At 29.9% G+C, this 27378-nt stretch overlaps 1 protein-coding gene across 1 annotated transcript; it reads right to left on the bottom strand.

Moving 5' to 3' along the window:
* Positions 1-795: 795 nt before the first annotated feature.
* On the bottom strand, positions 796-2923 carry LOC7490835 (gibberellin 2-beta-dioxygenase). The gene is made up of 3 exons (XM_002305668.3): positions 2338-2923; positions 1748-2096; positions 796-1311 (listed from the first exon to the last, which is right to left on the bottom strand). Exons 1-3 carry the CDS (start codon positions 2733-2735, stop codon positions 1060-1062), a joined length of 999 nt encoding a protein of 332 aa, XP_002305704.1. The 5' UTR covers positions 2736-2923; the 3' UTR covers positions 796-1059.
* Between the last annotated feature and the right edge of the window lie 24455 nt (positions 2924-27378).

Here is a 27378-nt window from a genome sequence, read left to right as displayed (position 1 = left end):
GGTGAACTAATGGTGACGAAATGTGGAGTCAGAAAAAGGTTCGAGACTGAGATATATAGCGAATTGCACTCGGATGGTCACTACAAACAATTTGGAAGGGCGACTTGACTCTTTTAAGACCTTTCCCTTTCAGAATTTAATAAGCACCCTCTTACTTGTGTGGGGGCTTCCCTGAAAACCATGAGCTTGATATGGATTTACTTCAATGATACTCCTGGCCAGAAGTGCCAGAATTAGAAATAATGGTGTCATTTCGGAAATTATCGTCCTAGCATTAATTTGCTTGCACTTTATTATTGTTTTTGAGAGTGAAATCACGTGCTTACATTGGGAGCATTTATGTCTACAGTAAGATTGTTCTTACATTTTGTTTATCTAGAGGCAATGGTAGGGATTAAAGCTAAGATTTCCTCCGTTTCATTCTCTTCATCCCTCCAAGTAACTGTCAGGATAGATGATACGTTGCGCTAGCTTTATTTTTCTTCTCCTAATGAGAATGATAGACAATGAATTATGGAAATGGGAACCATAAGTTTTATAGCCTAGTAATTGTAGCCATGCTTCTCATGAGTCAAGGTGGCCCATTGTGGCTTTGCATCAGCATGATTACCATCACTGTGTCAAACACCAATCTTCCCAAAACTCTTCTTATTCATGGTTTGATGTGATGGGGATATTTTTTAAGATAATGGTGGAAAGTAATAACAATGGGCAATCTGACCAGAAAAGTGGGGAAGCCCCCAGCTGGTAAAATCTTATAGTTTTGGATAAAAAGAAATGTTCTGAAGTGGAATCTGAGAAAAGTTGGCATAACTTTATACATCATGACATGATGATAAAATGCATTAATGATAGAAGAGTGATTGTCGATACATTTAAACGAGAAATAAGTTAAAAAAAGAGGGGGGGGGGGGGGGGGGGTAAGAAGTCATGAAGAAGAGTAAACGAAGAGCCTATTTGCTTTCCATCTGCATGTGGCTAGTTGGGTAAAGTCTTCACACCTATTAATTTTGAGTTTTCGCGAAACCCTAATTTTTACTAAAATACGAATTGACCACATCATTGGCCTGCAGTTTTCTCAAATAGCCCAAGTCTGTAATCAGCTAGCCTTGACTTGTATGCGGACCTTTTGTATTCAAACCATGTGAACTCCTTGTATAAGCTTCCTCCTCTTTCTGCCATCAAGGAGGGTAAAGGTGCTATCTTTTCACTTAAAGGTGGACCACCGAAGAAAATCATGGAAATCCTTGGTTTCAGGGGATCAGCCAAAACCCTGTGCTTGACACTCCTAAACCTTCCATTTGTCATCACCTGCGTCCAAGCCCAAAAAACTAGTCAACAAAGAAATTAAGAACTTTTGAAGTGAACATGTGCTTGAGAGTATAAATGGCATGACGTTTAAGGACAGAAAAATACGTGAGAGTTGTGTCCACAGCTGAATTCTTTCTTCTTTTTTTTCTCAAAAAAAAAAAGAAGAAGAAAAGAGCTAGTAAGTTAGGTGGGACCACAAGAATAGAATTGAGTTTTAAAGGCATATTTTGAACTTACTTGGTAATTTGCCAGATTCGATTTAAGGAAAAAAAAAAAAAAAAAAGGAAAACCAAATGGCCGTAGCTGGACGTGGAGAGAGAGAGAGAGAGAGGGTGTGTCCAGGGAGATCCCATCAATACAAAACACGGACACGGTGATAATTACAAGTAAAAAAACATACTTACGAGAAAAGAATAAAAACACAAAGTAAACAGACCTGCAAGGCATCACCAACATTGATGAAAAAAGAGGTCTGATCAGGGGGGACTGAAACCCAAGTTCCCTCTTTCAGACAAATTTGCAGGCCACTTGTGTTGTTAGATCTTAGAACAGATATTATCTGTGGGTCTGTGTGCTCGCCAAACCCAATCAAATTTCCACCACTCAATGCTTGCAGCTCTGAGCATGGTGGGTAGTGGTTTAGCCTGAAACATGAATCACTCTTATCATCCCTCAACAGCCTACTGAACACATTCCTTGACTCAATCTCCAGCCCATCAGCCATCAATTCCAATACTTCAAAAGCCATTCTCTTCACTGCCAGTATGTAATCTTCAACAGCAGAGCTACACCATTCCCACAAATAAAAAATGAAAATAGAAAACTTCAATATTTACCAGCTAGCAGTAACAAGAATATATAGTACCGTAATTTGTTTATCATTCTAAATATAATAAAATCTTAACAAACAGCATAATTCAGGATTTTATGTAGTACTTTAAAAGCTTATCCTGTTTAACAGGAGGCACGGAAAGAAAGCAAGAAAATTAAGCAACAGGGTGTTGCTGTCTTGTATAATATATTTACCGGAAAATCTGTGGGTTTTCCTGAAAAATGGACGTTTTTTGGGAGGAGATTTGAGGGTTGGTGTTAAGGAGGAGATATTCAACCCAACCAACATCACCATTAGGGCCAATTTTCTTGTTTCCGTAGCCAAAAGGGTTAGGAGGTCCAGCCTTGTCTTTCTCAGGCTGGGGGAGGTTAAAGAAGTTGGTAGCAAGAGCTTCCAATTTGGTCATGACTTCCATTGGAACTCCATGATTTACCAGCTTGAAGAATCCAAACTCTTCACAGGCCTTGATTATGAGAGTCTTGGCATGAGGGTCTGTCAAGTCTATAACGGGTATCTCGGAAAACAAGCCTATAGGCTTGCATGTTTTGATAACTGAGAAAGGTTCTAGAGCTAGTTGGGAAAGTACTACCATGGCTTGTTATTAGTTTCTCCACACTAAAAAGACAAGCAAGATAAGAGACTGCAGAATTAAGAGAAGAATTTGGCTTGGTGAGGTACTAGAGAGGCTGGTGAGACTGATGGCTATAAATGGGCGAATGGGCGAGGAAGCTAATGCATGACAGAGAGAGAGAGAGGGGGTGCGTGTGAGATGGGGGGGAGGAGGGACAGAAACGTTACTATCTATAATGAGCAGCCATCTGGCTTTGTGTGTCTGCTTGGCATTTAGGCTACCGAGGGAAAGAAAATGCTTACATTTTTTTTTTCTATTTTAGAGCTGGGAATGAAAATATAGATAACTTCGTTTCGTAGGGGAAAAAAAAACATAAAAAAAAAAAAGAGGGTTGATGCGTGTAGGGTCTCATGTTTATCCGAGTCAGAGTCCCCACAGTATCGAGCATAAAATAGAAAAGCTGAAATTCTGTTCATCGCGTAACAAGCAAAGAATTTATTTTACTTGTCGCCAAATATTGACGATTCAGAAATTCTTGTATGATAAATAAAATGATTATATTGTTAATGGGTCTCCTGTTCAAGTAAGTTCTCTTTTTTTAACGGAGTTTAAAAGGGTAATAACAATTATTTTTTATTGTGTTAATTTTTTTTCAGAAATATATTAAAATAATTTTATTTATTTCAAAAAAAATATTTTTATTTTAACACATCAAAATAATCTAAAAACATAAAAAAGTTAATTTTAAACTAATAAAAAAACTAATCAGCAGTCATTAAGGTCGTCCTCTAAGTATAGCATGAATACATATGGAGGCATGGCATTTGTCGGGGATAATCAGATGGGTAATTATTATGCATTTCCCAAGAAAATGAACTAAAATGGTCAAATAAATTGTAGCCCTTAATATCGTTTTCAATTGAGCTGAAATCTGTGATGTAATTTGTTCACAAGGAAGCTGACTGGGGGGACGCCGGAAACTCTAGACTATAGCCGTCAAAAAACTTTGCTTTCCTTTTCAGTTACAAGAGGGGCATCAACCCCACATTAATTCCTGTTATTGCAAAGGGCAAACTGATTGAGACAATAACCAACTTGTTTTCTACCTTAAAATTTCGACACTTTACACGCCTAAACAGTGTATCCTAACATGTGTCTGTGTAATAATTCTCGGGTAATTAAATATTTTATAAAATATATCTTATCAAGTGTTTTGGCACTTCATTAGATATGGAAAGTAAATCTTTTGGTGATATAATTATAACTATTGTAGAATGTATTACCAACCACGATTATAAGAAAAAAGAATAAAACCAATAATTCTGCTAGCAAATTAACAGAATAGAGTTTCTTTTTTAGTTTTTTTTTATTGGTTTATATACCAATCTAAGTGGTTATTTCGATTTTATGACTTGAGTCACGAGTTTGATAGATTACCTCGGGTTGATTCATTCAATTTTTTAGATTCTTTTTTAATTTATTTTTTCATTTACCCTCCAACAACTCAATCCTCTTTTTTTTTTTTTTTTTATCTTTCAATATTAGGTTATTTGGGAATTGAAACGCATAATTTTTTTTTCAAATTGTTTTAAGTGGAGTTATAAATGTCTCATTGATTTAGTTTTTCCTCTCTATTTAAACTTGTTCATTAGATCTATTGAAAATGATATTTTGTATTTGTTTTTGCTTTCTATGAAGTTATTCTAGTCTCATAGTCTGGTCATAGGTTTAACATGTTAGCTCATGTTGACTTGAAGTGTTTTTTTTCTTTTTTTTAATTGATTTTTTTATTTTATCCTTTAGCATTGTGTTGGTTGGAAATTGTGCTTCATAATATTTTTTAGATTTGCTTTCTATGTGGTTATCTCAATGTCATGACTCGGGTCACAAGTTTGGTAGGTTAATCCAGGTTAATTGGGGTTTGTCTTTTTTTTAATTTAATATTTTTGTTTTCAATTTTGTTGTTCAACATTAAGTTGATTAGAAATTAATCCTCATAATTTATTTTGATTTGTTTTCTATAGAGGTACCATAGTCTCATAATCAAGTTCTCAGATTTGATAATTTAACTCAAGTCGATCCATGTCATTCAATATAACATGATATCAATATTAAAAATAATAATTTAATATGTATTATATTTTGAGTTTATATAACCATGCTTGAATTTTTTTATATTAAAAAAATTAATTCGACGGATAACATAACACAGCTAATGAGTCGGTGCCAATTAAAGCTACATAGATGTGAGACCGGCCCATTGTAGAATCTTACCTGATAAAGCTGTTGAGTCTTCGGGTTATCGGTTCACTTGTTTACCAATGGTTGAATAAGTGGCTACTTATATTTTGCACCCAAAAATACATGTAATCATGTCATCAAATTATATTCTAATAATAATATACCAAAATAAATAGCATGAAAATAAATTTTTAAATTAAAAACACCCGTAATATATTTAAGAGAAAAGAAACAAAAACCTTCAGAAAAGATTTTCTCTGCTCCCGCGCGCTGGTGTTATTTCACTAGCGGCAATACCTTTGGTTTTCTTTTGTGATCTTTCTTTTTCACCCATTTCTGTCTTCTTGTTTTTTCTCCTTTAGATCTAGTTTAAAATAAATTTAGATCCTTGTTTTTTAATTACTTCTTTGTTTGAATAACGATTCGATCTACATTAGTTTTAGATTGAATTAATTAGTGGTGTGGTTGTGAATGGATCTACATTAGTATACCTATATTTATATTTTTCATGGATGTTTTGTTCGTATTTGTTTCTTTTTTAAGGTTTGGTCCCTCTTTTTAAAAGTTTTAAATTCTAGAATAAATATTTAGCTATTATTTCTAGGTGGTTGAAAAAATTGATGATAATCAGCGTATATGGATTCTTCACCAATGGAGTTATGTGGGGCATGTTGCCACATTAATTCATGGTACCTCAAATTACTCTATAAGGATGTGGTGATAAAATTACAAGTTGCTACCATAATTATCATACCCATACCCCATTCAAGGCTGAGGTTGTGAATTTTTCCACTCCAACATGAAAGAACGCCATTTTAGTTTTTTTTTTTAAAAAAAAAAATAAATGATAATATTTTGAGATTAGAATTTTTTAAAAAAACATCTTAGAATTGATTACTCAGGTTTGCTAGGTCAATCAGACCACTTATATTTAATTAGGTCAACTCGAGTTTAGCCAGGTCAACCCAAGTTTAATCGGGTCAACCTTCAAGCTGGTTCTAAATGAAATCTTGCCTGGGCTAGGCTCTCAGTCGATGAATTACCAAGATGAATTACAAGGCCACTGGGTCGGATTTAATAGCTATTATTGTTAATTGAACTACGAATTTTCACCATTATTATTGTTTCTAGCCTATTCAAAATTCTAATTGTTGGTTACCAGGTTGAATCATCATACCAAGCTAAATTTAATAGTTATATATGTTACTTGAAATAATAATTTTCACCATTATTGTTGTCATAATATTTTCCAAACATAAAGATTGAACTTCCAAAATAGTAATGCACTAGCCGTAGACCTCCGCTATGTTGTGGGTTCATTTTTTTTGTATAAAAAAATATTTTATTGTCGCAAACACGTTTCGAAGAAGAAAGACAAATCCATTACTTGGGTCACAGACCTAAATTGATCAAATAAATTGATTTTATTTTAATTAGACTATAAAAAAATAGACAAAGACAACATATGGACCAAATAAATAAAAAGTGATAATGATAACTTAGAATTTTTTTTAAAAAAAAAAGATAAACGATGTAATTCAATTTCTAGACCATTAAATATAAAATGACTAAATTGGGTAAAAAGAACCTAAAATAATTGGTTTGATTCAACTCGAGTTAGCATGACAAACTTATAATTCTAGTAATCAGGGCCAGACCAACCCAGGTTACCACACCAAACCCACAACCCAGATAATGAGATCGGCATGACTCATATAAAAGAAAATGATGAAAATCACAAAGCCTATTTTTTTATATAAAAAAAACAATGTCAACCTGCATTAACTTTTTAAACTTATGATCCAAGCTATTAGATCGGAAGCATCATATTTGAAAAAACCATGAAATCTAATTCTCAATCAATCAAATGTTAAAGTATGGAATTGAAAAAAGAATTTCAATTATACAAAAGGATTCAAAACAAAAAATAGCAATTAAAAGAATGAGGATAAAAATTAAAATACAAAATATAATTGATCTTTAATTGAAATGTGAAATTAAAAATAAAAAACAATTTAAAAAAAATAAAAAATAATAATAATCAAAAGAATCTTGATGAGACATTTTATTCCTTTTTCTTTGATGTTGAGAAGAAGAACTAGCACTAGCATCACTGTTTGGTCTATGATGGATTAACATCCTTATCATTATTACTAGAAGAACCACTTTCAAAGTCATTCTCATAATCATCATCATCATCTCGATTCTCATATTGTTCAAGACGCTAATAGATCTTCTATATTTTCCTTATCATTACATTCATTTCAAGAACATGGATTCCCCTCACAAATTCTTGCACATGACATCCATGAACAACCATAGTTGTAAATCCTAAGTTCTAGTTCTAACTTGATACCAGGGATGGCAGGAATATAAAGTAGAAATAGTTCACTCGCATGAAGAATAATTTATGCTCACCCCTATAAGGTACAAAACCAAAGAGATATAAATATAAATAGCCCACCATTCGAAGGATACAAATTTACTTATCACTTTAGAGAAACAAAGTTAAGGGATAAAAGTTTATTACTCACAAGAGATACAAAACTAAATATGGTACCAAAAGCACAAGTCAAATATTTCTCAATTCAAATTTTCACCAAATATTCTCAATAGATGGTTTAATGATTATTATATACTTGGAAGAACCCTAAAAGTTTAAGGAACTAAAATGATAGAATTGAGGACAAAATAAATGACTTTGATAAAAATATTGACAATTAATAACTAACACTTCACAATTCAAATTTTCACCAAAGATTCTCAATACATGGTATAATGATCATTATATACTTGGAACAACCTGCTAAATCTAGAAAACCAAAATGAAAAAATTGAGGAAAAAATAAATGATTTTGATAGAAATCTAAAAAAATAATAACTAACACATATTTTTTACTTGTTAAGAATATAAACAAGCACATAAAAAGCGCAAAAACTAAAACAACAAAAACTTCATTAACATAACTTCAATGTATGCATGGTTGGGTAATTTGAAAAGATCACATTCTAAAATTTAAAATTATATAGAATAAATTTATTTTTCCAAGCAATAAAAAGATATAAATTCAAACTTAAAGTTAGCTCATAAGTTGACAGTAAATAACATTAAGAACTTTATTCATTTGTATTGTCAACCCAAATTTAAGTAACCCAATATTAATAGAACCATTAGAGGATATTCCAGTGTCATAAGTGCAAAACCGTTAAAAAACCATTTTTGAGATCAAAATCCACTCCAATTATCCCACTTCAAGCCATTTTAGTAATTCAACTTGCATTTCATGTCCAGATTTCTTTGGTTTTAGAATTATAACTTTCTCATTGATCTATTTTCTTATTTTCTACCTTTGTTTTTATTAATTATAATTTTAATGTTATTTTTGGTTTTTTTTTTAATCTTTAGTCAACTAAAGTGGACTCTTCAATCAATTTTGTTAGTTTGAGGCCATTGGTTATCTTTGAATTAAAATTATACACCTGAAAATTTCTTTCCTCATCTTTCGTCTTTGCTAAGTGTTGTTACCGGAATTTTAAAGAATTAATGAATTTTATTAGCCTACTGTACGCTGCATCACTATGCAATGAACTAAGTGTGTGTTTTGTAATTTGATGTTGGGTAATTTTGTGAAAGTGTTTTTTAATTGAAATATATTTAAATAATAATTTTTAGTTTTTATTTTATTTTTAATATAAGTATATCGAAACTATTAAAAAACTTCTAAAAGATTATTAATTAAATATTTTTTAAATAAAAATAATTTAAAAACATGTTGAATCGCAGAAACAAATATACCCCAAGTATCAAGAGAATTGATCATTTTTTCTTTATCTTCACTATATATATTGTATTCATTTTTTTTTTATAGGGAAAATGTAACTAGAACAAAAGACGAACTTCAAAAGGCAACTATTCTTTTTACAGGGAAAAGACAACTTTATTTTCAGATGGTAGACTGCTATTAACTTTCAAACTGATAATAATGGTTAACTCAAATTTGTATAGTTTTACAGTCCTTTTTTTTTTTTTTTTTTAAGTTGGCATTTTTATTTTCAGTTGCTTTCGCTTCATCATTGACAATTTGACATGATCAGATGGTCAACAAAACTAAAGTTTAATGATCTTATTTCCATTTTTACGGACCTAACTAAGTAGGCATCTAGCTAGGCTGCTAGATATTCATACTAGACAATATCGAAGCACAGATGTCATCTTCCAAGTTAGAAGAAAGAGTGCCCATTTTTAGAAGCATATATGTGCACAACCTGTAGCTAAGTGCCATCCTTCTTAGCAATGCAAGTCATTCTCAACCATCGCAATCAAGTGTTTGAGTGGAAGAAAAGTAAAAAAATGAAAAAAAAAAAAAAGGAAGAAAAGAACTGAATACTTTTGATCATAATTAATGTTTGCCCATCACCTCCTACTAATATTATTGAACAGAGTTTTTTTTTCCCCTTGTTTTCGCTCTCACAACTCGTAAGACTCCTCCTCAAATTGATTGTTCTGACCTCATTTCAAGATTCACCAGCATATTCCGAGGCCCTGGAAATAAGGCCTTCTTCCCACTGAATTATGGGACTTGCGAAAAATCCAATGTACGCTTATTTTACAAGTCATCTAAATTGGTTTAAGAGACTTGTTAAGTTGAAACACTCAAACATGTGAAACTATGTCAGAAAGACCTATCAAACAAGTAAGACAAATCTCCATGATATCATTAATAAGAGTTAAGGTAATGGTCAGTGGCACCAACATAATAAGACTGACCTTTCTAAGAAACAAACTTTGAAATAATGGTCGATGAAATGTCAGATCAGTAACGACAAACTGTCAAGATGAAAATCATGCATCCTAAAGACAAAGATTTTCACTTATCCACTTGTATGATAAAACTAGCCCCCCGTTTTTTCTTTTCTTTTCTTTTCTTCTTCTTCTTCTATTTTTTTTGTTTTTTTGGTTCAATGTATTAGTTACTAGTTGGGTGCCAAATTAATGGAACAAACACAGCATATTTATTTTTCTCGATGAAATAGATTAGAAGGCATCAATATAGATTAACAAAAAATCGATTCAACATTTGTAATTTTGTTTTTCAGAAATGCTAATCGTCATATGATATCCTGTTCTTTTATAAATCTTTTTATATAAATTTTATAGACAGACTAATTAATTATCTTTTCATGTATTTTCTGGATTATAGATGTAATATAGCCTACCACAGGTGGAAATATTTTTGTTTCCTTTCAGTAAAAATTTACAAGTTTGCCGAAAAATAGAGAAAGAAAATCTAAAATTAAATTGGTAATTATTGATCTTCTCCTCATGCAACTGAATCTAGCTTTGGCAACTTCGTTGTTTTATACAAAGAACAACGGTGACAGCTTTGGATCGATGATTTCAAAGATCTTTGCAAGTTGAGAATATCAAACCGAAAGTGCAGCACAGAAAGATCGATCGAGATATGATCTTTGAGAGTTCTTAGAGTCTGAAAATGCAAGTTATTTAATGAGTGTGTTGGGGAAAATACAATGTGTTACCATTGGTGACCAGATCATTCATTCATCACGTAATCTTCACAGCTCCCTCAGTGCAATTTCATTGGAGAAGAATGACATGGAATGCAAATTCCTCATCTTCTTATGTTCTATTGAATATTAAAAGAGATTAATTACGTTGGTAGATAATACTTAGATAAAATCCATCAATTTGGGTGTCTGTGTCTGTTTAAATGAAGGAACCATTGCATCCCGAAATTGACACACACAAAACGACAGTCGTGATATATTGGTTTTTGTTCAATGTTCAATTTTTTTTGTCCTTTAACGAAAGTGGAAGACCAAAATGATCCGGGCAACATCCCATATTAACTAGGAATTGAAGACGCAACTCGCCTATGAACACTTAAGAAATGCCTTAATTTTTTAGCACCAAATTCACCATAACCTACATGCCAAAAAACAAAGGTTTAAGTTGGGGCAATTCTTCTTTGAAGACCAAATATATATAGCAGATTTAGACCAACACCATCAACGGCCCTAACTATTCGAGCATTAGCTATGTTGTTCTTGGCTGTCAAAATTTTTGACATGACGCTACAAGGAAATTAATATCCTCAGTTTCGAGAATTAATACTACGTATACGAATATGTGTGCGTATGTGTCAGTTGGAAGAACGGAATATAACTAAGCATGCTATGATATGATAGATCATATTAATAGATGCTTTTTGTGTCAACTTTTCACCAAAATTCAACACCCCACTTCCCCAGACTCCTAAAAGGAGAGGAAAAGCATCAAGATGAATTCTAGTGAGGTGGGAAAAGATTGTTTAGATACAGGTAAAGAGGATCTTTCAAGAGATAGGATTTCCCGAAGTCATTTTCTCTAGATGCATATCTTCGTGGACAATCTATATATGCTTTGTCTCCAATAGCATTATTACAAGATGAACATAAAATTTAGAACACAATACATGAAATTTCCTTGGTCATAGAGAAAAAACTCCTAGGGATCAACAAGCTAAATATTGTATTTACGATATCAGATATAATCTGAACAAAAAACCATTGAATTTTGGTCGCTTTCCAAGTCTTGTTCCAAAACTAGCCATACAACCATACTACCAATGAGTTGCGCGCCCATTGAAACGCCATTGAATTTACTTGCTCCTCTAGAAAACAAACTCGGTGGCTTGTAAATCTAAACTTGTGAGTTGAAATAACAATCATAAAGTAAGAGCTTTTTGAACAATATGCTAAAACAATTCAACAGGCGGGATGCTAAACCACTGCCAATGAGCTTGTGGCTGAACGACTCCAATTCCATGGTGAAAAGCATCTCAAGAGTTCTGCGAGAGGGCAGTGGTTATTGTTTTTGTACGTGTTTCAAGAGTATATTTTATTTTAAAAAAACATTAAATTAATTTTTAATATTTTTCAAGAGTGTTTTTGGTATGATGGTATTAAAAATAAAAAAAACAAAAACAAAATATTTTAATAAATTTTTAAAAATAACCATACAACATAATATCACCGACACTTCAAATAACTTTGGTAACAATGTGAATTCAATTACTAGCTGCAAGGTTGGATTACCACTGTTCGTTTCGACGACTACGGGGTACCTTCCACGTCACTAGATACCTCTTTTTTTACAATATGGTGTCGAGGATTGATATATCGACTCTTTTTTATTATTTTTCTCAAGGAAGTGACAGTACTGCCTATAACAAGACCACGATGATTTTATCGAAGGCATGTTAACCCTTATAAACAAAGACTCATATATATTCTCTTTTATTGTCCAACAATAGAAGCATATGTCTCTACGGAATGAGCTTACCTCTGCGTGGAGAATAATAATTAATCAACAGCTTCATTCATGCAAATCAATAACAGTAACATGAAATTATAATAAAAATAATACTTCCTTAAAAAAAATACCTTGAATTATAAATTAACTAAACCCAATAAAAATCATCTCCTATCAAATAACCTAACTTAAAAGTCAAATGAACTACAAATCTATAAGCATAGATTGATTTAATTATTGAAATATTAAAGTCTAAAAATAAACTATAAACTTTTAAAACAATGTACAACTTAACATTCTAAACCTCCTCCAGACCATCTAGAAAAAGTAAATAAATAGTTGGTGAGGGTCACACACTAAGCAAATTAATAATAGTTGTGCTCTTTTAAAGACCAGCTTGTAGTCCAACTTGGGGGTATTCTTGAGACTATCGCTACTCTTCATGATCAGTATCAAGGGCCTGGTTCCTTTATTGCTAATACTCATGAATTCTTCCGTCTTAAAGGTTCTACTGTCAGCTGACACAGTGTTGTCTAGGAGCAGTGGTCTTTACCTCGGTATAGGTTTATCCTTTGGCTTGTTATTCTTGGTAAGCTCAGAACTCGTGATCGCCTCAGCTTCCTCTCCACTGATACTATTTTTTTCCTTTGTAACCGAGAAGATGAATCTCATGCTCACATGTTTTTCAGAATAACTAACCAAAGAGATGAACATTTATTTATGTAAATCCCGGTTTAAATTTTACTAGAAAAAAAGGGGTAATACTATTACATATAATAACGAACTAGTTAATATATATTAACTAACTTACATAAGTGGTAATACTTATAAAACGATGAAAGTGAAAGAAAGAAAGATTGATTAAGGATGAAATTTATAAAGAGAGGAAGGAGGGATAAACTTTAAAGCATTATAAGGTGAGGGACCAAAGTGTAATGAAAAAAATGAAAGCAACCCGGCCCCTCTCTTAAATAGAAGCCGGCAATTTAAAAGGGAGTAACTTCTCCTTCTTCATATTATTTTCAAAGTTCTCCTTCCAAACCATCAATGCATGCCATCCTTAAACCGAGAGAGATGGAAGCCTTTGACTTAATTTTTTTATATTTTTTTTCTTGTTTTAAATTAATTTTTTTTACGTGTTTTCAGAACGTTTTAATATATTCATATAAAAAAAATTTAAAAATAAAAAAATTATTTTAATGTATTAAAAAAACACTTTAAAAAATAACTGTTATCACAATACTAATCAGTCTTGTCATCCTTTAGTATATGTAAGGAACTTTAACACGTGGAATGGTTTGCAAGAGAGGACTGGAATTCATTTTGTCAGGGTTCACATATGTAGATTTGGCTATAGATCCATTGTCAAGGTGTTCAACTTCTGGCTATTTTCATAGGTTCAACTGCAATTCATGGTGCTGCAAAAAGCAAGCACTGCAAAAAGCAAGCAACTATTTCCTTATCAAATACGGACAGAGTACAGCATTTGTAGCACGCGAATGTGTATGCTTAAGAAGACTTATTGCCTATATGTTCGATTGCCTTCAAATCTTGTGTTTCATGTTAAAACAAAACACTCATGGTATATTTGGTTGGATGTTATAAATTATATAATGTAATGGTTCATTACATTCCTATATTATAATTGTAATAACTCATTATATTACAAGCATATATATATAATGAACCATTAGTTTGATTAAAAATAATCATGCAAGGATCCAATTACAATAAAAAAAAATCATTACAAGGACTAGATTATAATTTAAAAAATTTATAATGAAGTAATAAACTTTCAAATAAGGACCGATTTGGGCACAAAAATAAAATACAAGGACTAATATGAAACTTTGTTTATAACTCAAATACATCACTAAAATCATTTCACCAACAAAGGAATGTAATGAATCAGCTCATTCTATTATTTCAAAGATGCCGATAGAAATTCATGATCATTTAAATAGATCAGAGAAGGTTCAGCGAGAAGAGATTGATTTTGTTAAGGTAAATAAAAATAAGCAAGTTGTAGAGGAAAACAATAAAATATTTGAGATTTCTCTAAGGTGTTTCAGTATTGTTCATGTAAACTGTGAAACATTTTAGTTTTATTTTATATTTTTCTTATTTAATTTTATCTTCATACTTTTGGTTATTTTTTTTATTTAATCCTTTTTGGACCCAATTCCATTAGTTAAAATTGAAAATTGTAGAGGAAATATAAACGTGAAAACAGGAGGACAAAAATGTAAAACACAAAAAAAAATTGATCATTTGCAAATAGTAATATTTTTCATTTTCGTCCAAAAGTTCATTTGATCATTTTTCATTCCCAGGTTAAGAGAAGATGGAGAAAGTGGTCAAAAAAAAAAAGAGAAGCAGAAAAATCTGTCGATGGCAAAAAATTAATGATGACTTCAGTGCAACAGGTTCCTTTAAATGATAGAAGTTCAATGGTTCAATGAATTTCTTTTAAAGAGAGGAGTACTCCGATGGTGGTATTTTTTAGCAACCTGAAGTAGCCAAAAACTGGGTAGTTGGAAGATGCATCATTTGCTATCAAAAGATGATGCATTGTTCGGTTTATATTTTTTAAAGAGAGGATGATGTATCCTTTAAAAATATAAAAACAATATAAACAAGGTCAGGTGTCTGGGTATAACCCATAGGCACAAAAGCATTTGCTGGTGTGTCAGGTAGCATTTGTGGTTGTGGTTTGAAAAAAATTGTTTTATAAAAAGCGTTTTTAGTTGAGGTTGATTTGATATTTATATATGTTTGGTTAAAACTGTGGTTAAAATTAAGTTTGAACAAAAAATAGTTTAAAGTGTTTGGTTAAGAATGCTTTTTAAATTGAGCTTTTATATATATATATATATATATATATTGATGGTTTTAAATTTACATATTGTAAATTTAACTACTGCTATTACATCATAAAATAAATAATACTTTTATATAAAATACTTTTTTTTATTCTATTAAACTATCTATAATTCCATTACATACAAAATTCATCCGACAAGGACTACAGTTTCCATGGTTTTTTGAGCGTGCAACAAAATCATGTAAAATATCATCAAAAATAAAATTGAGATTACGATCAAATTCTACAAATGCTACGCTATTATGCGATCTCCTTCTAATTTATATGGTGTTATTGAATAATGTTAAACACTAATTTTTTAGAGAAAAAACAATTACTGCTCACGTGAACAATGCGAGTGAATTTAATTCACTCCGCACTAATTTTTTTAAAAAAACAATATTCATGTGAACAATGCGAGTAAATTTAATTCACTCTGCATTGTTTAGGAGCAATTTTATATTTTTCATTTTAATGTGACAGTAATTAATAGTAAAATATGAATGTATAAAATATAATATTAGAAAATAGTAGTGGTTATGAACATTGTTACTCTCATAAAGAAAATCTTGTGTTTGAAAGATAAGACAGAAGACTATGCCACAGGTCATTTATAAGCCAAACAGTGCAGAGTGAATTAATTCTAAGCCAAACAATGCAAAGTAAATTCACTTTGCACAAGAAAAGCAGCTCAGAGCTGCTTTGAATTTGGTTGCGATTTAATCGCGAAAATGGACTGGGCCTCATAAATAATAAATTGTGTTTGTGGTTTGCTTAAAAAACAGAAGCAACCACGAAAGCAAAATAGCCTCTATTCTATTTGGGTTTGGTGTTGGACTTCCTTCCTTCCTTTCAATTTTTTTTTACAATTTAAAAAAAAAATCATTTAACATGATAATTCAAGTACCCTTCAATTTTAATATTATTCTTAAATAATGTCACATGTTTTCATTAGAACGAGATGACATGCCCGCGTGCTGCCGCGGACTTATAAAACAAATACATTTGATAGTGTTATAATTGTGAATCAGCGCTAGATCAGTAATAGAAATTAAAGGTATGATGGAGCAAAACTTAGAGACTGAACAAAATGATTTGTAGTAATTTACAGTGTTTTGTGAGGAAAGATATAGTGTTTTCGCCACATGATTTAGCTTTTCAGTTAATAAAAAGAAAAAAAAAATTACAAAGCTAATTCTCAACCAACTTAATATTAAAAAAAAAACCAACAAAGATAATTTTGGAAGGAAAAAAAACCCATAAGAAAAAACGTTGTAGCAATTGACAATGTTTTGTGAGGAAAACTATAACGCTTTTTCCAATAAAATAAAATAAAAAACCATTTAGAGAAATATTGTAGCAATCCACAGTGTTTTGTGAGAAAAAATACAACGCTTTCCTCATATGATTTAGTTTTATTGTAATTATAATTCTTAACCAACTCAATATTTAAAAAAAATCGACAAAGATAATTTTAAAAAAAATTATTAAAAAATCACATGGAAAAACACTGCAACAATTCATAGTGTTTTAAAGAAAAAAATTATAAAGCTAAATTCTTAATCAGCTCAATATTAAAAAAAAAATCGACAGAGACAATTTTAGAAAAAAAATAACAAAACAAACACCAAAAAAAGGAAAAAAAAATCATGTTGGAAACACTGTAGCAATTCACAGTATTTTGTGATGAAAGCTACAGTGCTTCCCCACATGATTTAGCCTTATTTGTAATGACTTGTAATTGTAATTCACAAATAACTTAATATTAAAAACATAAAATTGAAAAGGATAATTTGAAAAAAATTATACAAAAAACCCTGTGGGAAAAAACACTGTAGCAATGAACAATAATTTTCAAAAAAAGTTACAGTGCTTTCCTTATATATTGTAACTGTAATTTTTAACCAGCTCAATATTAAAAAATAAAATAAAAAAAAGATAATTTTGGAGAGAAAAAAATCATGCGGAGAAACACTGTAGCAATCAACAATGTTTTAAAGAAAAAAAATTACAAAACCAAATTCTCAATCAGCTCAATATTATAAAAAAATCGACAAATATAATTTTGAAAAATAAAGAAATAAAATAGAAAAACTAAGTGGAAAAATATCACAGCAATCCACAGTATTTTTAAAAAAAAAATTATAAAGCAAAAATTTTAACCAGGTTAATATTTAAAAGGTAAAATCAACAAAAATAATTTTGGAAAAAAAATAAATGAAAAAAAAAGAAAAAATAAGAAAGTTGAAAAAAAAAATTTTGAAAAAAAAAAACGAAAAAAAAAGGGAAAAGCTTAAAAAAAAAATAGGAAAAACACTGTGAATTACTGTTGTAATCCACAGTGTTTTGTGTGTGGGGGAACAGTGAATCCCCCACACGGTTTAGTATATTTGTTAATGTTAATAATTTTTTTCAATTATTATGCATATAATATACAAAAAAATAATAGTAATAATAAATTGCTCATGAATATTCACAAAATTAATTTTTTTTAAAAAAAAATTGTAAATAGATTTTTGACATTTTTTACTTTTTTTTACCTTCAATCACATGCAAAATTTAAACACATTAGTTTAATATAGATTTGTTTAACCTGTTTTGAAAATTATGAAATGTTTCTTTTAAATAGTGATTGTAGTTTAAAAATATATTTTTACTAAAATAATCGAGAGATACATAATAAATAAATAGAAATGAGATTTGAGAAATTTATGTTTTCTACTTTTTTTTTTCAAATAGCTTAATTTTTTAACAATCCATTATTTTAATTATCATTTCCTTTAATTAGAAAAATGTGCTCCTAGTAAAAAACAATGTTGTTGTTCTTATGAAGATTAAAACTTTTTAAGATGATATTATATATTGCTTTATGGATAAATATATGTTAGCATAATATTCGAATTTTGATAATAATTTACTCATTAATATTGAATCATTAATATTGAATGAGAATAAAATATCTTTATCTATTCTAATTATTTTTATTTTTTATAACCCATGACAAAAAAATATTTTTTGTTGAAAAAATATATTAATAAAAAAAGGAGGAATTATACTAGAAATTTTTTAATGGAGTTTAAATTATTTCTCTTCTAACAAAAAAATTGTTTTATAGTTGTATAGTTAAATAAAAAATAAATAAAGAGCTCTTTGCAATATAAAATTAAATATTTTAATATCCATCTTTATCTAAACTTTTAGACTTAATTTTTAGGTGGAAACTAACATTTTTGTTATTATTTATTAATACATATAAATAAATCTTCTCAATTTATTTTATTCAATGCATGCATCAACTTTTCATTAAAAAAAAAAGATAACAATATCCACAACATCCCTCAACACGAAATCAACCTAGTTATATTACAAGTTCTACTTTAATTCCATCTTAGAATCGTGTTGCTAAGAAATAGATTGTAAGCCAAAGAATTGTTATGAGTGTGCGGTAGTGGTTGATGAATATGTATTAAGTTGGGAACTGATATAGATTTGATATATATATATATGCTTACAAAAATATTAATGATGATGCAGGTATTGATTATAAGCATGTGTGTTTTACTTGTAATACCTCAATTGTTTATAAAGTGTCATTGAGCTACCTATATACCTTTTTAATTACGTTGCATAAGTTCTTGTATTATCTAATGTATATTATGTAAACAATTTATATATGTAATTTAGAAAATATAGTAATCTCACATAAGTATAAATTGAGTGTCATTGTTTTCATTGATGAAATAGTTGGATGGAGAGTTGAGGTTGTCCTCATGTTATTATGTAAAATAATAATAATAATAATACTAATAATAATAATTTCTTAGTTTTTATGTTATAATGTAATTTAAATGAATAAATTATATTCTAAATTACGAAGAGTTACAGAGAGTTTTAACTAGAAATCCAAAAAAAAAGTGTCATACCGTCTAGATCAAGTATTTGGTATCAAAGCTTGGTTGTGCATACAAGATAGAATGTCATTATAGGTACAATTCACAATTACTTCATTATAGAATCAGTTTTATCCACTTGGTTATCATGATTATTTGAATTAAAGGTGGCAATATCTACATCATAAGAACAGTCAAAGTCTCTAGGAGTTTACAATTGAGTTTCAAAAGAAATTTGCTTTATTAGGTGTCAATATATATGTAACACCTTGATGAATTACAAAGCTAAATTGAGTTTTTCCACTGCAAACTGAATTAACACTCTTCGATGTATGAGATATATATGGATAATGCTAGTGGTAATTAAGACCATGCATGCATATGGAAAAATGGGATTGAAAACCTTCACAATATTTCGCTGTAGTTGTGAAGGGAAAATGACAAGCATGAGAGGAGGTGAAGGGAAATAGAAAAACAAATTCAACTATTAATTTGGAAAGAAGTGAGATTTTATGATCATTGTATCGAATTAACGATAAATAAGCGATTTCCTATTATGCATATGTTATCCGAGGATACGAAAATTGCATGTCAGATGAGAGACTGATTAGTAAAGCATGTAAGGTGAGGTCTGAAAAATTTGTAGCTAGCTAGGTACCACCTCTATCTCAATGGTTTCTACTCGAGTGGAAAACACCTATGATAGTGTTAAGGAAGAATAAACAACTAATGAAAAATTTAAGAATGAGGTTGTTTTATTGTACTATCAAATATTTGTCATATGATGTTTAAGAGTCCTTACCTATATGATAGAGATGGAGTTTTTCGTAGGAGGGATAATATATGATGTCTTGTCAAGAATGGAGTTGGCTATCGTGTTTTTCCTATACAAAATCCAAAAAAGTTTAATTAGCATGCTAAGCATATAGTTGATTGATGGATCTCTCAATATCATCCTAGGATTCAAAACAAGTTCACATAGAATTGAGGATGTAATGAACGCTAGTGGACGCACACCAAAATAGAAACAAAACTCTTGAAATGCTTCCTCCTAGAGTAGTTATCTCTGGATATTTAGAGAATGCCTCCTAATAAAGTAGGGCACCATGAAATATACTTGTTAATTATCAGTGCTTTGATATCGCCAATCAATTCTTAAATCTGAGGAGAAGAGGTGACAAGTATAAGTTTTCTAACTCAAGGATTAGTACAACTAGCTAGGCACATCTCTAGTTTTCTTGTGTTGTCTTGTGTATTAATTATCATGTTTTTGAATAAAATCACCACGAAGAATATGCACCTCTTCATATTTTAATGATTTGTTTGATTACTTGGAGCATGTTATCTATTTTAGTAAATTAGACTTGAAATCACGTTACCATCAAGGATAAATGAAGAAGACACATTAAAAAATATATATTTTTTTAATATAAAACATGAGTTGTATAAATAGTTATAATGTCTTTTAAAATTACTAAAGCACTCCTATTGTTATCCGATTGATGAATGATATATTTACTATCTGTTTTAGATAAATGTGTACTTATTTTTCTAGATGATATTCTTGTTTATAGTAATACTACTAAAATGATGGAAAGTTAGTAGCTCCTTAAATCTGCCGAGTGAACTAATTCGTGAAGATATATATATATATATATGTGTGTGAGTGTTCGGGTCAACTTGTACATATCTCAACAAATCCTACAAGTCCTAAAATTAACGACCATATAAGTCTCTAGTGGTTTTGAGATTTATGAAACTCGAACTGATAACCTCTATAAAATAAACTTAAAATCTGATCGGTCAAATTATACCTCTCAAGATTTCATAAATCTCATGTATTTCTTTTTAAGTTGTGAGAGATTTTGGCATACATAAAATAGTTGCAAACCCATAAGGGTATGTTGACAGGCCTAATATGTTGATTGATGACACTTGTTATATTTGGGAATGTTCAGTGTGCAGTATAAGGCAACTAACCAATAACTTTTTTTATACACTATATTACTTGTTGCGAGTAGATAATAGAAAATCAGTGAGAGAAAGCAACATGAAGTTATAGAAAGAAAACTACTCAAAAATCACACCACCACCAACATCGTTGCCTTCCTCACCATCAGTTGCCACCATAACAGCTCCTCTCTCATTCTGAATCATCCCTAAGATAAACAAATCTTTCTTTCTTTTCTTTTCTTTTCTTTTCTTTTCTTTTATAGTAGGTTTTGGCAATTTACTATTCAAATTTAAAAATATTTAACACTAGATGTTAACCCGTGCTATGTTGCGGGTCTAAAATTGTTTTTTTAAGAAATACTGTTAAGGTACCCAAACACTTTTTTTTTATAAATAATTTGGGTGTTCATGGGGCCGGATCATATTTTTTTTCATTAAAAAATGATACTCTAGTGTTATAAGCATGTCCTAAAAGAGAGAAAAATTTGAAACTCAAGTTATTGACCCAATTGGATCAAATAAATTGATTTAATTTTATATAGATTATAAAAAAAAGTAACAAATAGATAAAAAAAAAAACCATGATAACCCAAAAAAAAAAACCTTTTTCAAGAAAGGAAAAAACAATGCAACTAATTAAATCCTTATCCAATCAAATTGACTATGCATTTGACACAAAAAAAAAAGACTTTTTTTATTCATTTATATATCTCAAAATATATAGCTTTTATTTAAATTTTAATAAATTAAATCAAAATGTACTATTTTATCTCTTTTTAAAAATATTTTTTATTCAATTACTTTTAATTCAATAAATACAACAAAAGGTGTATAAAGAAACATAATATTTAGTGTATTTTTTTAATCTAATGTGAAAAAGTGCAGTAAGACTTTTTTTTTTGACAAAGAGAATAATTTATAATTAAAAGATATAAAGAAAGAATTAAGAGGTGTGTGAATGTCGTAGTTATTAAACCCTGACCGGCCTGACATGTTGACTTGGAATCCGATTGACTCGGTGGTTGGACCGGTTCGGGTAAGGTAAAAGACCAGGATGAGTAAAAACCTAGTTGACCCGCCAGGTTGAATCATGACCCGGGTGACCCGGCAAAACCCGGTTGAGGCCCTTTCTCCTTTTTTTTTTTCAAATGTGTTTTTTCTCCTAACCAGAGACTTTTTTATATATATATTAGTTGGTTATTAACCCTTTTCAAAGTTCATTATATAAATACTATAAGAATGTTTTATTTTTTCAATGTGAAATTTGAAACCCTTTAGTATATATACTCTATGTTCACAAGAAAAAAATTATTTTTTCAATATGAGATTTGGAGCCCTATAATATATATACTCTACATTCACAAGAAAAAAGTTATGTTTTTTTAATATGGGATAAAAAAACCTTTTTAGTTTAAATACTTCAACTTAAAAGAATAATATACTAATATAGTATCATTTTAAAGTGGGATAAAAAAACCTTTTGAAATAATCTTTTAAACTTCATTATTTATAACACGTATAGTTTATATTTACATGAATTATTTTTTTAATTTTTTAATATGAAATATCAAAATTTCAAATAATTTTTAAAATTTTTTCAGGTTGATTCAAGTTGATCCGGGTCAATTCATGTAACCTAGGATCCGGCTTCTTAGCCTGGTCAACCCTGGACCGGGTTACACACATTAATAAGAGACTTTGGCATGCATGATGTTGTTTCCCTACAATCCGAGAGTCGATGAAGCACACAATGACAGCTTTGTAGGACATTTCTTGCATAATCATGTGCTCCCCACCTTCCCTGCAACAACTATACTGATGGGTCTCTGATTTTGAATTAAAATAGCAATATACTTAGATGATTTAACCGCTGTGGAGTAGATTTTTTTTTAATGTAAAAAAAATTAAATTATATAAGAGGTAACTCGATATATCCTAGTTGATTTTGTGGATCCGAAAACAATTTATACAACTTGTAAAAACATAGTTTGATAAAAAAAAAAATAACAATTTTTTTAATATTAAGATAACAACATATTGGATTGACTTAAGTCAACCCGAGTTAACATGTTAAATATGTGACTTGGGTTATAACATTATGATAACCCTATAAAAAATAAATCAAAATAAATTATGAAGTCTAATTTTCAATCGATCCAATGTTAAAGGATGAAATTGAAAAAAAAACAATTAAAAAAGGACCTGAAAAAGTGACATGAGTTAACATATCAAATCTATGACCCGGATCACAAGACTGAGATAACCCTATGGAAAGCAAATAGAAACAAATTTTGAATTTCAATTCTCAATAAGCTCAATGTTGAACGATGTGATTAAAAAAATGAATTTAAAAAATAACATAAAAAACGACCCGAGTCAATCCGTCAAACTCATGAATTGGATTATCAGACTAAGATAACCTCATACAAAGAAAATAAAAAATAACTTAATTTAACTAGAGTTAACCTGTTAAATCCATGATTTTGGTCATGAGACTAAAATAACCCAAGAGCAAATCAAAACAAATTATGAAACTCAATTTTCAATCTCCCTTGTCGAACCCAATGTTGAACAATGAAATTTATATATAAAAAATTATAATTAAAGAAATGACATAAAAAATTAGTCAAGTTAATCTGAGTTAACTTGTTAAGTATTATTACTGGGTTATGAGACCGAGATAAACTTATGAAAAGTAAACCGAAAAAAATCATAAAACCTAATTTTCAATCAAACACAATATTGAAAGATGAAATTAGAAAAAAAAATCAATTAAAAAAAAGTCAAATAATTAAGTCAATTAGGTTAACTTGCCAAACTTACGACCCAGGTCTTGAGTCGAGGACAACCGAATAAAAGGAAAATACATGTTGAAGGACCCATGAATACGGTCATGAGACCAAGATAACCTCTTCGAAAGAAAGCAAAAAAAAAAAACAACTCCATTTAATTGAGGTTAACATGTCAAAACCCATGACCTTGATCATGAGAATAAGATATCCTTATGGAAAGAAAAAAAAAATTATGAAGCTCATTTCCTTAATAACACAGTGTTGAATGATAAAATTAAAAAAAAATCAATTAAAAAAATGACACAAAAACAAATCGAGTCTACTCGGGTTAACTATTTGATCATTGTTCCTGAGTAATGAGGCTAAAATAATATAATAGAAAACAAAAACAAAACTAATCATGGAGTCTGATTCTCAATCAACTCAATATTAAATGATAAAATTGAAAAAAAAGATTAATTAAGAAAAAAAATCTTGAGTTAACCAGTTTAATCCAACAAACCCGTAATTTGTGTCATAAGAGTATGATAACTCAATAAAAAAACAAATCTAATATTAAAAGATAAAACAGAAAAAAAAACATTTATTGAAAAAAATCAAAGGAAAAAAAAGACAAAGAACTATTCAAATGAATAGTGTTTTGTGAGCAGGGGTATAGTAAAAGCCCTTCCTCTTTTCATTTATACTAAATAGATGGCCCGTAGCAACAACGCGTTGTTGTGGGCCGAGTCACAAACAATATAAATCATTATGGTAATGACAGTTGAAAGTTAAATTTGTGAACACCATGCCAGACTCAAGTGACTTTGGGCTGACAACCATGCCACACCCATATAAAATTTATTAAAAAATAATTTTTTTAAAAAAGCAATGCATGGCTGCACATACACATGAATAATAATTAAAAAAACAATGCAAGCCTGGACTTTTTAAAAATCCTATAAAAGAATCAATATTCAAAAAAATAATTTAATCTATATAAAATTAAAAAAAAACCACAGATGAATCATACCTTCTTCTCTAAAAACTAAACACCCTTAATATCATTTAAAAATAAGCACAATCTAATTAAAACATAAACCACAAATTTATTTGAAAAAATATACACAACTAATGCATTATTTTTTTAAATGAAAAATTAAAAAAAATTAAAAATAATAAGGCCAGACGCTTGTGAGCCTGGTAAGCCGGACACTTAAGTTTGATAAACATGTCAGATTCACGTTATTTTAGACTTTGTAGCCTGCCAAGTCTAAGCACTATGGACTTGGCTAGCGCCAAGTCCAGGTGCCTTGGGTCTAGCAAAATGATAGACCCAAACACCTTAGGTCAGGTAACCATATCAGACCCAAGCGACCTTGGGTCTAGGAACCATACCAGACCTTCTTGTTTTTTTGCAATAGGCAGCATGATTTTCTAGGAGGAGAGAGGGGAGAGTGGGAGGGAGGGAAAAAGCTCCAGCCAGAGCTCTTTCATTGGCCACTTCAGCACACGTGCATTGCCACTGTGCCTGAGGTGGCGAGGCGCTTCGAACGTCACCCCGTAAGGCAGCGTTCGGTTCCATTTTAAGATAGTAACACCACTCGTATGATGCTGGTGATGCCCACCCGTTGGCACGTGTTAAGCAGGTGTCAACCGTTTTGAATATAAATAATAATTTATATACATACAAATACCCAATTACCTCTGACCCCACATGATATTTACAATAAAATCATATGGCAACGACAAAAACACACCTACATGCAGCGTTGTTTTTGTTGAAACCCAAAGGTAATTTTGTATTTGAACTGTTTCAATTAAATGAAAAGATGGAAAAACCCCTCAACACACACATATTCCCCCCCTCAAGGACATGATTGTATCTCAACTATTTTTTTTTTTTTTGAAAAGACAAAATAAGCCCCCAACCCAAAGGTTAAAATTTTGTACCCTGAAGGGTAAATCAATATTTATATTGTAGTCTAAAAATCCAAACGAACTATTTTGTCCTCAACCATTCTTTCAATGCCAAATATATCCCATGAAAAAAACAATCCTACCCCCAACAACATGCTTAGAAGGTTTCTATGGCAAGGACAATTCCATCATTACACTGCCAGATTGTTCTTCTTGTTCTCCATTATTCTCAGCTTGTTGAATAATTTCTTAACTTTCTTGACTTCTTCGCATAAGTTATCATAAGTTTCTTGCAAGGTTAATTCATGATCAACAATAACGAAAGTAATATCTACTAAATCACTAGAATAACTAATTATTTTATTTATGTTAGAACTATTAAATTTGTTAATAGTTTGGTATTTGTTAGAATCATTTAATGTATTGATTGTTTAGTTTATGTCAGTACATCCATTAACAAGACCAGAAAAGTGACAAAAGCAAGTTCATTATTAGATGATGAATTATTTCAGAATTAGATTCATCACTTAATTAACATTAAGGGCTTTTCCTTTATTTCTTTTGAAATTATGACATTTATTTCTTAAGTGACCATATCCTAAGCATTCAAAACACTTAATTCTTTTCTTTGATTCAATTTTACCTGTACTTCCATTTTCGACTCATTTCTTTTGTCAAAATCTTTGTCTTTTTTTATCTTTACCATCGTTTTTTTTTCTTAAACATAAATTTTCTGAATTTACTAGCTAAAAGAGTAATATCTTCACTATTAAGATCATCACTATTAAAATTTGAACATTATTTGATTATTAAAATTATAATATCATATTAAATAACTATTTTGATTTAAAGATTTAAATTGTTGAATGAGACCAAGCATAATTTATATTTAATCTAAAATATATTTATATTTTAGTTTATATATTTTTGTAGCACCATTCACAATTATCATTATTGTGGAACGACGCTTGAGAGCTATTTATTTTTTTCAAAAAACAAGTGTGGTTGTATACCTTTTAATAAAAAATAATAAAACAAAGAATCAACCTAGGTATGTGAACCTATGATAAAAGGTCCATATACCTTGGAAGACCATCTTATAGTGTTGGTATTGTAGCTTAATTTTCCAAACAACAACTTATAGTTTTCCCAGATGCAGTATAAAAATAACTATTGATTTGTAAATTATTTAATATTAATGAAATTATTAAAAATAAAAGAGGAAAAGGGGTGGAATTTACTTTCTCTTTTTCTTTTTAAATAAAAGTTTTTTAAACTTAAAATTTGAACATTATTTGATTATTAAAATTATAATGTCATATTAAATAACTATTTTGATTTAAAGATTTAAATTGTTGAATGAGACCAAGCATAATTTATATTTAATCTAAAATATATTTATATTTTAGTTTATGTATTTTTCTTGCACCATTCACAATTATCATTATCATTGAATGACGCTTGAAAGCAATTTAATTTTTTCAAAAAATAAAGGTGGTTGTATATCCCTTAATAAAAAAATAATAAAATAAAAAATCAACTTAGTATGTGGACTTGGGATAAAAGATCCATGTACCTAGACTTTTTTAAGTTCATACAAGTTGGGCCACCTAGATCAGGCCCAATGCCTGGACTTTTTTTTTATGTTCTTTTATTTTTTTATTCTCTTAATGGTTCTTTTTTCATTTGCTTGTTGAGGTATTTTTTTATTTGT

This window comes from Populus trichocarpa, chromosome 4, assembly GCF_000002775.5.
Source record: "Populus trichocarpa isolate Nisqually-1 chromosome 4, P.trichocarpa_v4.1, whole genome shotgun sequence".
Taxonomy (NCBI): Eukaryota; Viridiplantae; Streptophyta; class Magnoliopsida; order Malpighiales; family Salicaceae; genus Populus; species Populus trichocarpa.
This window is presented reverse-complemented; position numbering and strand designations above follow the sequence as displayed.

Coding starts and splice junctions, on each gene's coding strand:
- LOC7490835 (XM_002305668.3), bottom strand. CDS start 2,735: ATGGTAGTACTTTCCCAACTAGCTCTAGAACCTTTCTCAGTTATCAAA. Junction 2,097..2,337: donor GAAAACCCACAGATTTTCCG/GTAAATATATTA, acceptor GGAATGGTGTAG/CTCTGCTGTTGAAGATTACA. Junction 1,312..1,747: donor ATGTTGGTGATGCCTTGCAG/GTCTGTTTACTT, acceptor GCTTGGACGCAG/GTGATGACAAATGGAAGGTT.